At 37.0% G+C, this 16656-nt stretch overlaps 1 protein-coding gene across 1 annotated transcript; it reads right to left on the bottom strand.

Annotated features, from left to right (window-relative positions):
• Positions 1–2193: 2193 nt before the first annotated feature.
• LOC145950392 (uncharacterized) lies at positions 2194–16121 on the bottom strand. The gene is made up of 7 exons (XM_083061480.1): positions 15734–16121; positions 7065–7277; positions 6950–6987; positions 3379–3435; positions 2907–3017; positions 2733–2819; positions 2194–2646 (listed from the first exon to the last, which is right to left on the bottom strand). Exons 1-7 carry the CDS (start codon positions 16119–16121, stop codon positions 2392–2394), a joined length of 1149 nt encoding a protein of 382 aa, XP_082917606.1. The 3' UTR covers positions 2194–2391.
• Positions 16122–16656: the final 535 nt, after the last annotated feature.

The following is a 16656-nucleotide window of genomic DNA, read 5'->3' as shown; positions in this document are numbered from 1 at the left end:
TGAGGATCAGCCACCACAGGTGGAAGCTGAGCCTGGAGAAGCTGAGCCAGAACTGAAACCCTTCTCACCATTTGAGCAGGTTATGATCAACAAGATGGATGCTTTAATGGAGATGTCACGGAAACATGAAGCTATGTATTCTGGACTTCTGGACAGATTTGATGACTTAGATCATGAAGTCAGAATTATCAAGACACAACTTGGGATTCCGGATGATGAGGAGTGATTTCAGTTTTTGTTATTTTGTTTAGATTTTAAGTTCAAATTAGGAGTTTAAATTCTGTTTTGGGATGTAATGATTTTAATTTCTGAACACTTTTATTGTTTTTGATGCTGAACAATTTAAATTTGATGAATTTAAAGTTTGTTGGTTAATGTGTTGGTTCAATTCTGATTCCAAAGGTTGATTTGGGATGCTGTTACACAATGCTCTGATTTGGTGAGCATATATATTGATTTGTGAGCATCTGTTTTGGTTCAAAATTATCATACTCTGTTTTTTTGAAGTGATGCATATTTTTGCCTAGCTTAAGTTGATCTGAATTAAGGTTTTCTGATGCACAAATGATTTGATCTGAGTTTTGTTAAACATGGCTGTAATTGTTAACCTTGGCTTACTTTGTTTTTGATAATGCCAAAGGGGGAGAAATGGTATATGAAATGGTATATGGTGTGTGTTTAGTTGTTGTTTTTTCAGGTATTGTGCTTGTGTGTGTGTGTTATGTGCAGGTTGTGGTTCATCACAGTTTTGGTTCATCACACAATAAGGAGGCACAATGCATTATGGGCTGAGATCATTATCCATAGGTTGTCATCATCAAAAAGGGGGAGATTGTTGAGCTTAGGAGAATTGGAAGCTTTAAGAGTTTTGATGATCACAACATGAGAGGAACAAATTGGAGATCACAAGTGTACAACAACAACATTGGACACAAAAACAAAGTCAAGGAAGAGTCAAGAAAAATGTGTTGGAGAATGGCTATGTAATAGAACTTAGGAGATGATTTTTTATATTAGTGTATACTTGTATGTGTGCTTTGTGCATTAAGCAAATCTTGTCTAAAATCAAGTAGGGAGTAGATGATGATGAGTTGAGAACATTGGAAAATTATTTTGAGACTTAAAATGAAGTTTTAAGAACTGACTCAAAATAATCGATTATTGTTAAATATAATCGATTATTTCAGCAAATGGGCTAAGTGGAATGCCTTGCTGTAATAATCGATTATTTGCCAAAATAATCGATTATTCCTGGAACAACTCTCTGGAATAATCGATTATCCAGCTAAATAATCGATTAAATTGTTCTTGGTTGATTTCCAGAAATCTGAAGAACAAAATAATCGATTATTCTTTAAAATAATCGATTATCTGGGTTTGAACTTTTATAAATAGACTTGAACTATTTTGAAACTTCATAACTTCGAGTAAGAACTGATAATCAACTTCTAAAAACGTTTAGAGAGTCTGTGTGACATCTTGGAGAGGTTTCTTTGTGAAAATCCAAGAAGAAAAACATTTGTGAAAGTTCTTGTGAAAATCATCATCATCATCATATCCTTGAAAGAGAAAGACAAAGAATTGTTCAAGAATTCCAGGTGAATTCGTTTCATGTTTGTTTCTTTGTGAATCTTTGTGGAAAATCTTGAGAAGAGTTTCTCAAGTGATTAAGGTTCTTGTAGTGGGATCTACAAGGGGTGCTTTCTTGGGGTCAAGAAAGTGATTATCTTTTAGTAGTGAAGTATATGCATGTGTGTTTGCTTGTAAACCTTCTTGCTTAAAGATAGTGGAAAAATCTTAATCAGGTGGTGATTAAGGACTGGATGTAGGTCACATGTGGAGTGGCTGAACCAGTATAAAAGACTTGTGCAATCTTCTTCAACCTTATCTCTTGTTTTGCAATTTCTTGGTTGAGCTTTAAGGAAGATAAAATTTGATTAGCAAGTGTATGTAATTCTTGATGGTTTAAATCTGTAATTGATCATTATTAGTGAACCTCATAATGTTGTAATCAAGTTAGTGTATTGCATTCATATTATCATAACAAGTCTTGAGAAGTGCTTCATTTGAAAATTCTGACTTAGAAAAGTTTTTATTTGAAATAAAGATCCAAGTACTCTGATAATTTTTAAAGGGTCATTGAATTCAATTCACCCCCCTCTTGAATTGTGCCATTCTTTTCTAACAATAAAAAATTTAGATTCATTCCTAGTAACAATTCCTTTCTAATCTGAAGCTCTCCAATCAAGCATTTGAACATAATAAGAAGGAAAAAAACATACATCAACAATCTATATCAATTTCCTCAACTTTCATTTTATCATTCAATTCAACTTAATTGAAGGAAGGTATGACAATATACTTAATAGATGACCTCTATTCATGAATCTATTAAGGTTTGAGCAAGAGTGAGAAACCAAACTTGGGATTCTTGTCCAAATCCTTTGTTTCAAAAGCGCCCGAGATTTTCAAGCACACACCAGCATTGTATTTCGTAAACTTGCCAACACTTGTGGAGTAGCTGGTTTCTGCTCCAAAGGCAATGCTGGGTGTACCCATAGTCCCAGAAAAATCAACAGCAGGGGAACGGTTTAAACCAACACCAACAGTAAAAGCCACATGATCATGAAGATACTGAACCTCAAACTACATCAAAAACACATAACTATTACAAGTCTAACATAACAAATTTCACTCCAATCTTATATCACAAGAGACAACATTCTTAGTACCTTGCCAGAACTGTAATCAGGTAGACGTATCGAAACAATGGTTTTCGCAGATGGCACAACATCAGAGACAGTGAATGTGGTCGACACCTAAAGAACAATATTCAATTACTAACAAAAGCCGAAAATATTATATTTTCAAATTTATGAAAAGAAGATAAAGAGGTAAATAAATACATTTGATTCAGTATCAACTTTGACATTAACAACTTTGTTGTTATACTTGAATTCCGCAACCACATCACCAGAGGAAAGTCCTCTACTCTTCACCAATGTTGAGTTCAGGTCCTGAAATTGTGACAAGTAACAACAACAAGAAGCAATTACTACTTTCTCTCAAACAAGATGCAGAAGAACCAAGTCCTCGTCTGCATTAATTCATTTTACCTTGTTAAAAAAGATAAAACTTAGTACTATTGGTACTGCTTTAATCAGAATTAAAGTTTCATCTTAATAATATGCAAAAATATATATTATAGATTTCTGCATTAAATATAAATCCATGTTATCGAAATAAAACTCTAATATTGATTAGAAAAAAGTTCTAAGTAGGTAATGTAACTAAATTTTGTCCTAATTTATTGAGTCAACATTCCAATGCCAAATTAACTAGAAATTTCACATGAAATAGATAGATGAGAAAACCTACTGCAAATGCAATGTCACTAAGCTCGATAACAGCTATAGTAAGAAGTAAAGGGGTGGCCTGCCCAAAATGTTTGATCCTTGTTAGAAATCAAGTTGAAATTAATTTAATTCATAAAAAAAATTATTGAAAAAGAAAGAATAATGATAATAAAATAAATAGTTCAATGCATTCATGCTGGGAAAAGATAAAAATTGATCAAAATAAAAACACAGTATAAATTGAACCAATTCACTTCAAACAATGGCATGCCAAGTAAAATGTATATACAAACAATATATTTTGCATTCGATCATGGTAGAATTAGCATACATATAGTGGTGTAGCCACTCCTTTGAATATCTATGTATGTATTCTAATCAAACATTCCAAGAAGGAACACTGGATTAACCCAATATACTCCGGCTTATACAACAAGGAAGCTACAATAGGATATACCTATATCAACAATTCTATAACAGAATACTCATGAAATCAAAATTATTCTTTGCATGAACCAAACAACCTGAGTTATACTTACATGGACATATGCAGACAATTCCATAAGACAAATTGGGAAATTTTTGAGAGAGTCAGTTAGAAAGTTGTTCTAAGTATTAAATCGAGAAGATTCTACCACATAAACATAAACACAGACACACAAATTCAAAACTAAGAAGTGATTGATATATTCCTATGAACGTATTCACTTTGACTGGTCGAAGAACTAATTAAAATGAACAAAAAAAATCATTTTCAGGTAAGAAAAAAGAACCCCAGTTTCTTGTGTTACAATTATAACAAGTCAGTGTGATGAGTACAATATAGCAAAAAAGAACACCTGAGTTAAGGTAAAAGAAATTTTTCTTTTGTAACTTCTTGAATAGAATCTACAAGCTAGAATCTAGAAACTGAAACTCCCTCTTCTAGCTTTTCCCTATGAACATGTTCTTCTGCATAGGGAGTTTGTAGCACACAGTTTTTAAGAAGAAGAAGGACAGTGACATGTTCAAGTACACAGAGAGAGAATAGTGGAAATATCCCATGAAAAAAATGGTACTACTTTGTGCATGTCAACAGCGAGAAAAACATGGCTGATTATATTATGATAGTTAAGAATATGGGAGGATTCATGTCTAATAATATTAATTTCTTTTCAATGCTTGAGTGACAAAGACAGATGATTGCAAAGCAAAGCGACCGACCAACTTATTCACAGCGCAGCACAGCAAATGGATAGGAACTGCCCTATTCACACCCTCCACCTATTGCCAACTCACTACCTTCATCCTTCACAAACATATTTAGGAACATTTTTTGGCTTCATCACCGAATAGTATTTATTGTTAAATAATTGAAAATTTCTCATTCAACTCTAATCCTTGCCATCCAAATTTCCCAAGTTAACTGTTACAATTGTTGGAGTTCAAGTGTGAAGTGAAGTCCCACATTGGTTAGAGTTGGGCATGTTGAGTAATATATAAGTGAGAAAGACCCACCTACCTAATGCCTTAAGGTTTTAGGTTATGTTGTGGTGTCAAGCTCACTTGTATGACTTACTCACTACCCATTGTGTGAAATGCTTCCTGGCGTTAAAAACTCTCCAACATTGGTATCAGAGCCGATGGTTCGACCAAGTGACTGGTGATCGGCTCAGACGAGTATTGGTTGGATCTAAGAGTGGGATCCTGAATGGAATTGGCAGGAGATCCAAGAGGAGATCCAAGAGTATGATCATCCCTTGTACTGAAAGTCTCCCTAGAGGTGTGGAGGACGTGTGTCGTTGAAGTGCAACAATAGTGCAAGTAAGCCCACCATTAAATACTCGTGGACGAAAGAAAAAAAGCTTCTGCTTGAGGAGGAGTGTGACCATGTGGAATTCACACTTGAGGGGGAGTGTTGGAGTTCAAGTGTGAAGTGAAGTCCCACATTGGTTAGAGTTGGGCATGTTGAGTAATATATAAGTGAGAAAGACCCACCTACCTAATGCCTTAAGGTTTTAGGTTATGTTGTGGTGTCAAGCTCACTTGTATGACTTACTCACTACCCATTGTGTGAAATGCTCCCCGGCGTTAAAAACTCTCCAACATTGGTATCAGAGCCGATGGTTCGACCAAGTGACTGGTGATCGGCTCAGACGAGTATTAGTTGGATCTAAGAGTGGGATCCTGAATGGAATTGGCAGGAGATCCAAGAGTATGATCATCCCTTGTACTGAAAGTCTCCCTAGAGGTGTGGAGGACGTGTGTTGTTGAAGTGCAACGATAGTGCAAGTAAGGCCACCATTAAATACTCGTGGACGAAAGAAAAAAAGCTTCTGCTTGAGGAGGAGTGTGACCATGTGGAAGGGATTCACACTTGAGGGGGAGTGTTGGAGTTCAAGTGTGAAGTGAAGTCCCACATTGGTTAGAGTTGGGCATGTTGAGTAATATATAAGTGAGAAAGACCCACCTACCTAATGCCTTAAGGTTTTAGGTTATGTTGTGGTGTCAAGCTCACTTGTATGACTTACTCACTACCAATTGTATGAAATGCTCCCCGGCATTAAAAACTCTCCAACAACAATTCAAAAATTCCAGCTACTCTATTTCCTTACCTGCTGCTATATTCACTGGATCTTAGAGCAACTCCAATGGGAGTTGCTTGTTCCATGAAGCAACTCAAGTCCCGATTTCTTACCATTGGAGGACTCTGACGTGGCAACATGAGTTGCTTGAAGAAGAGAGAGAGTTGCTTCCTCAAGCAACCGTTCCTTACTAGATTTCAAGCAAATCTTATTAAACATATTTGGGAACGTTTTGGAAATAATAATGATGAAAATTAATTTCGTATAATGTCTATGCATTTATTATTATTTTATTTTGTTTTTAATATCTACTTATTGTATATTTTTTCTCGTAATTTATTTTCTTTCATAGTAGTGCAATTACCCTTTTTAATAAAAATTTAAAATTGGTTCATAAATGATTAGAAAAAAAATTCTAAAAGTTGAATTTCTTAAAGTTTCTTACCATTGGAGTAAATTTGTGTTTGAGTTGCTTAATACTGACATGGCACACTTGGGACCACTTTTTTCATTTTTCAATGCATGAAGCAACTCAAATGAGTTGCTTCCATTGGAGATGCCCTTATCAAATCTGTATGAGAATTTGAACTATAAATGAAAATCACATATCCTCGAAAACACTAGCCGCAATTGCACAAATTCTGTTTCTCTTTGTCGTAAATACAGAATATTAAAGTAAACAAAGGTAAAGAACATATAAATTGAAACAGGAAAGGAGAGTTAAACCAAAAACATGATCACATTTAATATGCTCACCAACACCAATCCATAGGTGCGCCAATAGATTTCTAGATGAAACAAATAAAGAGCATTTTCTTTACAGACTCGAACCATTAGGCTTAGCATCACTCAAAATTCAAATTACAAATAAAATATCCCCCAAAAGAAAATTCCAGTCAAGTAACAATCCACACAAGAAGCCATTCTAATGTGAGTATTGAGTGATGTGAACAACGATGTTCCTCCAACAACAAGGTTAAGTTCACTGAACCAAATTTAGTAGTACAGGAGTAAATTAAAAACACATACCTTAACAATGTTGGATTTCAAGGTAAATCTCTTGAACACTTTGGTAAAGAGAGAAAACCCTAATATTAGTGACATGATTGGGTTAGGAAAAGAGAGAGAGAGAGACAGAACATACCTGAGGAAAAGGAAGAGATGGGATAATCAATTGCAGAACATCTGAAAGGAGAAGGAGAGTGTGAAATGGTGGGCGTGGGAATGAGAAACGAAGTTCGCTCTCCGTCATTGCTCGCGACAGCTGGGTGCGTTGCTGATGAGTGTGCTCGCGGCGGCTGGGCAAAGGTTGCTAATGAGTGAAAGGGTGTGCCTTCGCAGGGTTGGGCACGAGAATATTAGGGTCTCACTTCTACATCGGTCTTAAGTGAAACCGATGTAGAACAACATTCGGATTCCATTTCTACATCGGTTAATCATAAAACGGATGTATAATTTCTTATATTTACATCGTTTCTCCTCCTAATCGATGTAAATATGTTTATATTTTTTATTTATTTACAAGTTTACCACCGCGTTTATGATTTACATCGGTTCTACTAGAACCGATGTAAATATGGTGATGTTAAACAGTGTTTTTGTAGTAGTGTTTTCACGTCTCATCATATCTCATGTCACATTATTTCACAATATCATATCACAAATCATATGTTCACCTTTCACATTCTCACGTCATATTCACATAGTCTCATACAAGAAACTTCTCGTAGTCATATACATCAAAATAGTACATAAATCATACCAAGCAATTATTCAAAACATGAAGCCATCATCAATTTTACATATATTGCCTCAAAATCATCCAAGATCATATTCCTAATTTTACTTCATAGGGTTTCCCACAACAACCAACAGAGCATTCTAATTCATATCAAAACTTATTTATTTTCAAAATTAATCACATATTCATACATCTCATTCAATAAGGAACACAACAGAACAATCAGAAAGTAAAACAGAAAACATTAACATTTTGCCTGTTTCTCATAAGGTTCTCTCAAGAACTCACAAAACACTCTAATTCATATCAAAACTTATCTATTTTTGAAATTAAACACATCTTTACACTCAACATCACACAAGGAACACAACGGAACATTTAGAAAGCAAAATAAAAAACATTGATATTTTGTCTGTTCCTAGAAGCATGCATCAGGTAAGGGATTGGGGACCAATCCTGCTACCCAACAATTTTCTCACTCTCCCTTATTAATTTATCTATGTTATACCTGTTTTGTTTGTGTTTGGCTATCCGGCGTATATTTATACACTGTGAGCCAGAGTGTGATGTTTCTCACTCCCTTTTGTTGTGTTGTTTTTCCTTGTGATGAGGTTCCACTTGTGAATCCTCAAGAACACCTTCAATGCTTCTCGGTTCCTTGGAAGAATGGCAAGGAGAGAAACTCCAAGAAGCAACAATGTGACCTATGCTTGCTCAAGCTAAATCCGGAAGAAGTATAAGGCAGAGAGGAGCTCAAGGAGGGTAGAGGTAGGTTGTGTGAGTGACTTTCGGAGAGGAGAAAATTCGAAGAGAGAAATCTCATGTATATATTCCAAAAGTAATTACAATTCTCGGCCACTTTGAATTTATAGGGAAAAATTAGGTTAAAGGAACCATGGGTTAGCCTAAGGTTAAGTGAAACCATGGTATGGTTTACTTAACCTTAGGCGCCCAAAATTTGAATTCAAAATTCAAATTTTGGAGCCAAACCCGGAACCACACCATGTGCACCTCATTTGGAATGTAATTTAGCTTCCATTTGAGTTGCATTTCGGTCACACCATGTGCATGTGTTGCACATGGCCGAAATGCATATCAAATGTAAAGCTAATTACATTCTAATGCAAATACACATGCAACCTTAAATAAACCCTAAATTCAAATGACCATCAAATGAAAATCCTAATCTAAATGGCTGGAAATACAAGGCCTAAAAGAAATACAAGGCCCTAAGGCCCAACCCTACACTACTCTTATTCTACTTGGGCTTGAGTCAAAGCCCAACTAAATAATGTGATGGGCTTTCCTTGAGCTTGGGCCCACTCCTCTTGGATCCTCTTTCATGGGCCTCGTCCATCATCCCCTCCCTCTTGAAGAGGATTTGTCCTCAAATCCAGAGCATCCTCCTCTTGGGTAGCAAGTCCTGTAAAGAGAGATAAATCAGAAACATTAAAACTAGGACTAACACCATATTCAGAAGGGAGATCTAGGACATAGGCATTATTATTTATTTTTCTAAGGATTTGAAAGGGTCCATCTCCTCTAGGACTAAGCTTGGACTTTCTTTTGGAAGGAAACCTATCCTTCATAAGGTGCAACCAAACCCAGTCACCTTCCTTGAAGACAACCTCCTTTTTACCCTTATTATTGTATTTTTGGTATTTTTCAGTTTGGGATTGAATATGACTTCTAACCCTCTCATGCAATTTTTTAACAAATTCAGCCCTAGATGTGCCTTCTTTATGAATAAAGGAAGCAACATCTAGAAGAGGCAATAAATCCAAAGGAGTGAGAGGATTGAATCCATAAACAATCTCAAAAGGAGACATGTTAGTGGTTTTGTGGACCACTCTATTATAGGAAAACTCCACATGAGGGAGATAGTCATCCCATGACTTTTTGTTGCCTTTGAGGATTGCCCTCAACATAGTCCCTAGAGACCTATTAACTACCTCAGTTTGCCCATCAGTTTGGGGATGACATGTGGTAGAAAATAGAAGTTTAGTTCCTAGCCTTGCCTATAAAGTTTTCCAAAAATGGCTAAGGATTAACATCTCTATCTGAGACTATAGTTTTAGGTAACCCATGGAGTCTCACTATTTCTTGAAAGAATAACTTAGCAATACTACTTGCATCATCCATTTTGTGGCATGGAATAAAATGTGCCATTTTACTAAAATGGTCCACAACCATAAAGATGGAATCCTTTCCTCTTTGGGTCCTAGGCAAACCAAGGATGAAATCCATGGAAATGTCTACCCAAGGAGCATTGGATATTGGCAAGGGGGTGTATAGTCCATGAGGTTTTACGGTAGACTTAGCTTGTAAACAAGCTATGCAACTACTACAAAATCTTTGAACATTTCTTTTCATATGAGGCCAAAAGAATTTCTCTCTCAAAAGGGAAAGAGTCTTCTCAATTCCAAAATGCCCCATGAGCCCACCCTCATGGCTCTCCTTTACCAAGAGTTTCCTAATAGATCCTTGGGGTACACAAAGTTTATTTTCTTTAAAAATATACCCCTAAAAAATATAGTACCCTTGATAAGGTTTTTGAATACATAAAGAATAAAAGTTAGCAAAATCAAGGTCTATCTCATATAATTCCTTGATGTCATCAAACCCTAGTATTTGAGAACCTAGGATGTTCAACAACACATGTCTTCTTGACAAAGCATCAGCTACTACATTTGTAGAGCCTTTCTTATATTTGATGACATAAGGAAATTGCTCAAGGTACTCAACCCATTTTGCATGCCTCTTATTTAACTTATGTTGACCCTGTGACACCCTTATTACCCCAACATATATATTGTAATAATGAAAACTTACAAATAAAATTTTCAATTTTGGTAAAAGGGTTCACACGAGAATCTTCAAATTTATTCTTCAATAACCACAATAATAAAAATGAAACGCAGGAGTTTACAAATTATTTTCAAAAATAATAATTACAATTCTAAATCCATATAAAAATCTATGTCCTAAAAATCCTTTGCCCCGATGTCACAATATCAGAGCATACCCATAATTCCACTATTAGCATTCTAGATGCTACTCGTAACCGAATCTTCCTCACCTAAAATATCTATAAATCGCACGGTGAGAAAAGAAAACATATATATATATATAGCACATAAGAAAACACAACATATTATCTATATTCCTAAATATTTCAACATATCGTATTTCAATCAATCATGCATTGTCATCACGTCATAATTCTCAATCACACCAATCATCACAAATCTTGCACTTCACACTATGCCAAGGTCACGCTACCCATTTAATAATCTCAGGCCGTGCTCACCCCTGATATAACACTGTGCCAAGGTCACGTTATCCCTATCCCAGGGCCGTGCTCACCCCTGACATGTTAACCAAGGTCACGATACCCACGTAACAATCCGGAGCCGTGCTCACCCCTGATATAACACTGTGCCAGGGTCACGTTACCCCTAACCTAGGGCCGTGCTCACCCCTGACATGTTAACCAATGTCACGATACTCATGTAACAATCTCGGGCCGTGCTCACCCCTGGTCATAGGTGTGAAAAACCACAATCACATCTCATTCGCATTCCACACGCATCAGATAAGTCCAAAATAATGGGTTTCATACATCTCAAGCAATTCATATCTAAGTCATCAATTTTATCAATTAACATAATAATAACATTCATAAATTAATATAATAATCAATAAAATTATCAATTTAATATAATTTTAACATAAACAGTAAAATCCCCAATTATTCCAAAACCTAACTCACATGCACTTTTCTACAGTTTCGTTCTCCCTCTCAGATCATCATTCTTACAAATTAAATATGTATTTATAATCCTCAACACATACAAAATCTAATGGGATCATCAATTTCTCAAACAGAAATATTCCAATTTTTCCAAAACCTAGCCTACAGGCACTTTTCTATAATTTCGTTCTCTCTCCCAAAGCATTATTTTTACAAATAAATCATACATTCATAATCCTAAATTCATACAGAATCAAATAAGACCAATAATTCTCCAGACATAAATAATTATAAAATTGCTCATAATCCTAAGGGTTCTTCTTCTACCCAATTCTCTTATGTAACTCTACATATAAATAATTCCTTTTTCCCCCGTACCTGGATATGTAGAAGCTGAACCTACACAAGATTTTGTTGATCTCCCTCGCTGGGTTCCCCTCGGTCTAAAGCAGAAAGTAGAGAGAAAAGAAGAGAGAGCAGAAGAAAAGAAATCAGAAAATGAGAGGTGTGCTTTTTGGGAGTGGCAGAGAGCTCAATTTATAGGCTTCAGGCTTCGCCGGAACGGCCCATTCTAAATTCGGAACGGCCCGTTATGGTCCATAAAAACATGGGTAAAAATCACACCCAGAACGGCCCGTTCTCAAACCAGAACGGCCGATTCTGGTGTGCATTTATTACTCACAACTACCATAGCTCGTTCCCACTTAAAGTTCAAAGCAGTCTTTAATAGTCCGGAACGGCCCGTTACAATTCTGGAACAGCCCGTTCCAAGCTACTAAATCACATACATTTTGGTAGTTTGGAACGGCCCGTTCCAATTCCGGAACAGCCCGTTCCAGGCTACTAAATCACCCCTAAACCTTTATAAAATTACCAAAATACCCTTAATTAAAATAAATAAATAAAAAGTGAAATAAAAACTGGGGTGTTACAATTCTCCCCTCCTTTTAGAAATTTCGTCCTTGAAATTACCTGAAGCAAATAAAAATGAATATGACGCTTTCATCTTCTCCTCTAACTCCCAAGTAGCACTTTCAGGTGTAGCTTCTCCCCAAATAACTTTCACCAAAGGAATTTCCTTTCCCCTAAGTTGCTTCACCATTCGATCCTCGACTCTCACCGAGGTAGCTTCCACAGTTAGGTTCTCCTTAACCTCAAGATGATCCGACTCAATCACATGCGAATGATCATGGATGTATTTTCGAAGTTGGGAAATGTGGAAAACATCATGGAGATTTGACATATTAGGAGGCAAAGCAATTTGGTAGGCAACACTACCGACTCTTTTTAGAATTTGGAAAGGACCAATAAATCGAGGAGTAAGTTTTCTGGATTTCAATGCCCTGCCAACCCCAGTCCACAGAGTGACTTTCAAAAACACATGGTCACCTTCTTGAAATTCCAAGTCCTTCCTTCTCCTGTCAGCATAACTTTTCTGTCTACTCTGAGCTGTCCTCACTCTCTTGTATCAATCTAACCTTATCAGTGGTTTGTTGCACAATCTCAGGTCCTAAGATAACATTATCACCAGGCTCGCACCAACACAAAGGGGTCCTACATCTCCTACCATACAAGGCTTCATAAGGTGCCATACCTATACTAGAGTGGTAACTATTATTATAGGTAAACTCTATCAAAGGTAAAAGACTATCCCAACTACCCCTTTGGTCTAACACACAGGCTCTAAGAAAATCCTCTAAAGATTGAATAGTCCTCTCAATCTGACCATCAGTTTGAGGGTGGTAAGCTGAACTAAGTCTAAGTTGGGTCCCCAAAGCTCGTTGTAGGCTCTCCCAAAACCTAGAGGTGAATCTAGGGTCTCTGTCTGAAACTATGCTAGATGGTATCCCATGCAATCTCACAATCTCATCAATATACAGTCTAGCCAATCTCTCTAAAGAATACCTAATGTTAATAGGTAAGAAATGTGCACTCTTAGTCAACCTATCAACTATAACCCAAATGGAATCATGCCCTCTCCTAGTCCTAGGCAAAACAACTACAAAATCCATAGAAATGCTATCCCACTTCCACTCAGGTATACTCAAAGGCTGAAGTAGTCCTGAAGGTTTCTGATGTTCTATCTTAGCCTTCTGACACACTAAATAGGCACTCACAAATTCAGCTATATCTTTCTTCATCCTAGGCCACCAAAATATCTTCCTAAGGTCTTGATACATCTTAGTTGCCCCTGGGTGAAAACTAAGCTTGCTCCTATGACCTTCCTCTAGGATCAAACGTCTAAGTGTAGGGTCACTAGGCACGCACACTCGGTCTTTAAATCTTAACACTCCATCTACACCCAAGGTAAATTCTCCTCCAATACCTTGTCCTATAGCATCACATCTAGCCTCTAGAAATGAATCCACTAACTGTGCTTCTCCAATTTCCCTCAACAACTCACTAGTCACCCGAGTCATACCTAGTCTCACACTACTAGGGGTCACCTCACAAGTCAAACTCAAGTCTCTAAATTGAGCCAAAAGGTCCATATCCCTAATCATAAGAGAAGACAAATGCAAAGATTTCCTACTTAAAGCATCAACCACCACATTGGCTTTGCCCGGATGATAACTAAGATCAAAATCATAGTCCTTAAGGAACTCTAACCATCTCCTTTGCCTCATATTTAATTCCTTTTGGTCAAATAAATACCTAAGACTCTTATGATCACTAAACACCTCAAATTTTGAACAATACAAATAATGTCTCCAAATCTTAAGTGTGAATACCACAGTTGCTAATTCAAGATCATGGGTGGGATAATTCTTCTCATGTATTTTTAATTGCCTAGAAGCATAAGATATGACCTTTCCTTCTTACATTCACACTCCACCCAAACCCATCTTAGAAGCGTTACAATAAACCACAAAAGTCTTACTAAGGTCAGGCAACACTAAAACAGGTGCACTAGTCAACTTCTCCTTAAGGGCTCGGAAACTATTCTCACATTTACTATCCTATACAAACGCAACTCCTTTCTTAGTTAAACTTGTCAAGGGTAATGCTAACTTAGAGAATCCCTCTATGAATCTTCTATAATATCCAGCCAATCCAAGGAAGCTCCTAATCTCACAAATTGACTTAGGTGTCTCCCATTTAAGTACAGCCTCAACTTTAAATGGATCTACAGCTATACCCCCACTTGAAATCACATGTCCAAAGAAACTCACCTCCTCTAGCCAAAAGTCACACTTAGACAACTTGGCATAAAGTTGTCTCTCCCTGAGGGTTTGAAGTACTACCTTTAAGTGTTCCTCATGTTCCTCTTTAGTCTTGGAATAAACTAGTATGTCATCTATGAAGACAACTACAAATTTATCCAAGTACGGATGAAAAATTCGGTTCATGTAATCCATAAAAATTGTAGGAGCATTCGTCACACCAAAAGGCATTACTAGATACTCATAGTGTCCATAACGAGTCCTAAATGTTGTCTTAGGTACATCCTCACCCTTAACTCTAATCTGATGGTACCCCGATCTAAGATCAATTTTACTAAATACACAAGCACCCACCAACTGGTCCATAAGATCATCTATCTTAGGCAATGGATATTTATTCTTAATAGTCACCTTATTCAATTGGCGATAATCTACACACAACCTCATGCTACCATCCTTCTTCTTGACTAAGAGTACGGGTGCTCCCCAAGGTGATACACTAGGCCTCACAAACCCTTTCTCCAACAAGTCTTCTATTTGTTTCTTAAGTTCCACTAACTCTACGGGTGACATCCTATATGGTGCAATAGAAATAGGTTCTGTTCCTGGTACTAAGTCTATGGAAAATTCTACTTCTCTTCTAGGCGGTAAGCTAGACATATCATCAAAGAAGACATCCGAAAAGTCACACACAACAGGCAGTTCATTCACCAAAATATTACTCTCAGAATTCAAAGAAGCTAACAACATGTACACTTGGGCATCCTCTTGCAAAGATACCTTAACTTGGTTGGTAGTCAAATAATCCTTACTCACTTTTTCAACAGGATCACCAAAAACAATAGATTTATCAGCACAATTCAAAAGGACATGATTGGAAGATAACCAATCCATACCCAGAATAACATCTAGCTGACTTAGAGGCAAACAAATTAAGTCAAACATGAAATCTCTACCCTCAATAATCAAAGGACATTTTAAATAGACATCAGAAGTAGACACTGAACCACTAGTTGGTGTCTCTACTATTAATTCAAAAGACAAGGAAGAAACAGGTAATTTTAATTTGGACACACACGCATGTGATATAAAAGAGTGAGTCGCACCAGAGTCATACGAAACAATTAGATGAGTTCCATTGATGAAGCACATACACTGGATTAAGTCATTGGATTGTGAAGCTTCAGCACCACTCAAGGCAAACACCCTTCCTATCGCTCGAGGTTTGCTAGTACTCCCTCCAACCTCTGTTGTCTTGTTCTTGGGGCAATCACGAGCTCTGTGTCCCTTCTCTTGACATTTGAAGCACGTTATTACTCTGGGCAACGGACATTCATATGCCCTATGACCTGGCTTCCCACAGTTGTAGCAGTTGTTGTGTGGAACAAAACCCACACTTCCCCCTCTAGAAGTTTGGCTAGCCGTGGGAACTTGGCTCCTTTGTTGCACAGAACCTTGATTATTCACCTTAGAACTTGAGTCCCCAGCAGACTTGGTGTAAGGTTTACTCTTATAAGATGAACCAAACTTATTATTCCTCATGGGTCCTCCACTCTTATAATGAGTTACCCTAGCACGGTTGTCCTTATCATATACTCGACACTTATTTACCAATTCATGATAGTGAGTGATCCCTTGATAATTGAAAACTTGTTTAATCTCAGGGCGAAGACCACTCACAAACTTCACACATTTGTCCTCCTCATTGCCCACACCATCATATATAGGACAAAATCTGACCAAGTCTTCAAACTTAGTCACATACTCAGCCACAGAATCCTCTCCTTGCTTCAATTCAAGGAATTCCACCTGTTTCTTATGTCTCACATCTTGAGGAAAGTATTTCTCCAAGAATAACCACTTGAAATTCTCCCAGTTCACTTGGGTACCTGCAGCTATCATTCTTTGTAAAGCACCTTGCCACCAGATGCCAGCCTCTCCAGAAAGCATGAAGGCAGCCAAAGTCACCTTTTGTATCAAAGGACATCCCATAGCTTGGAATATCTTTTCAACTTCAAAAATCCAGTCAGTAGCTCCATCAGGATTATAACCCCCACGGAAGCTTGGCGGATTATTT

This window comes from Cajanus cajan, chromosome 8 (assembly GCF_000230855.2).
Source record: "Cajanus cajan strain Asha chromosome 8, NIPB_CcT2T_4, whole genome shotgun sequence".
Lineage (NCBI taxonomy): Eukaryota > Viridiplantae > Streptophyta > Magnoliopsida > Fabales > Fabaceae > Cajanus > Cajanus cajan.
The sequence above is the reverse complement of the archived record's forward strand: the minus strand, read 5'-3'. Positions and strand labels throughout refer to the sequence as shown.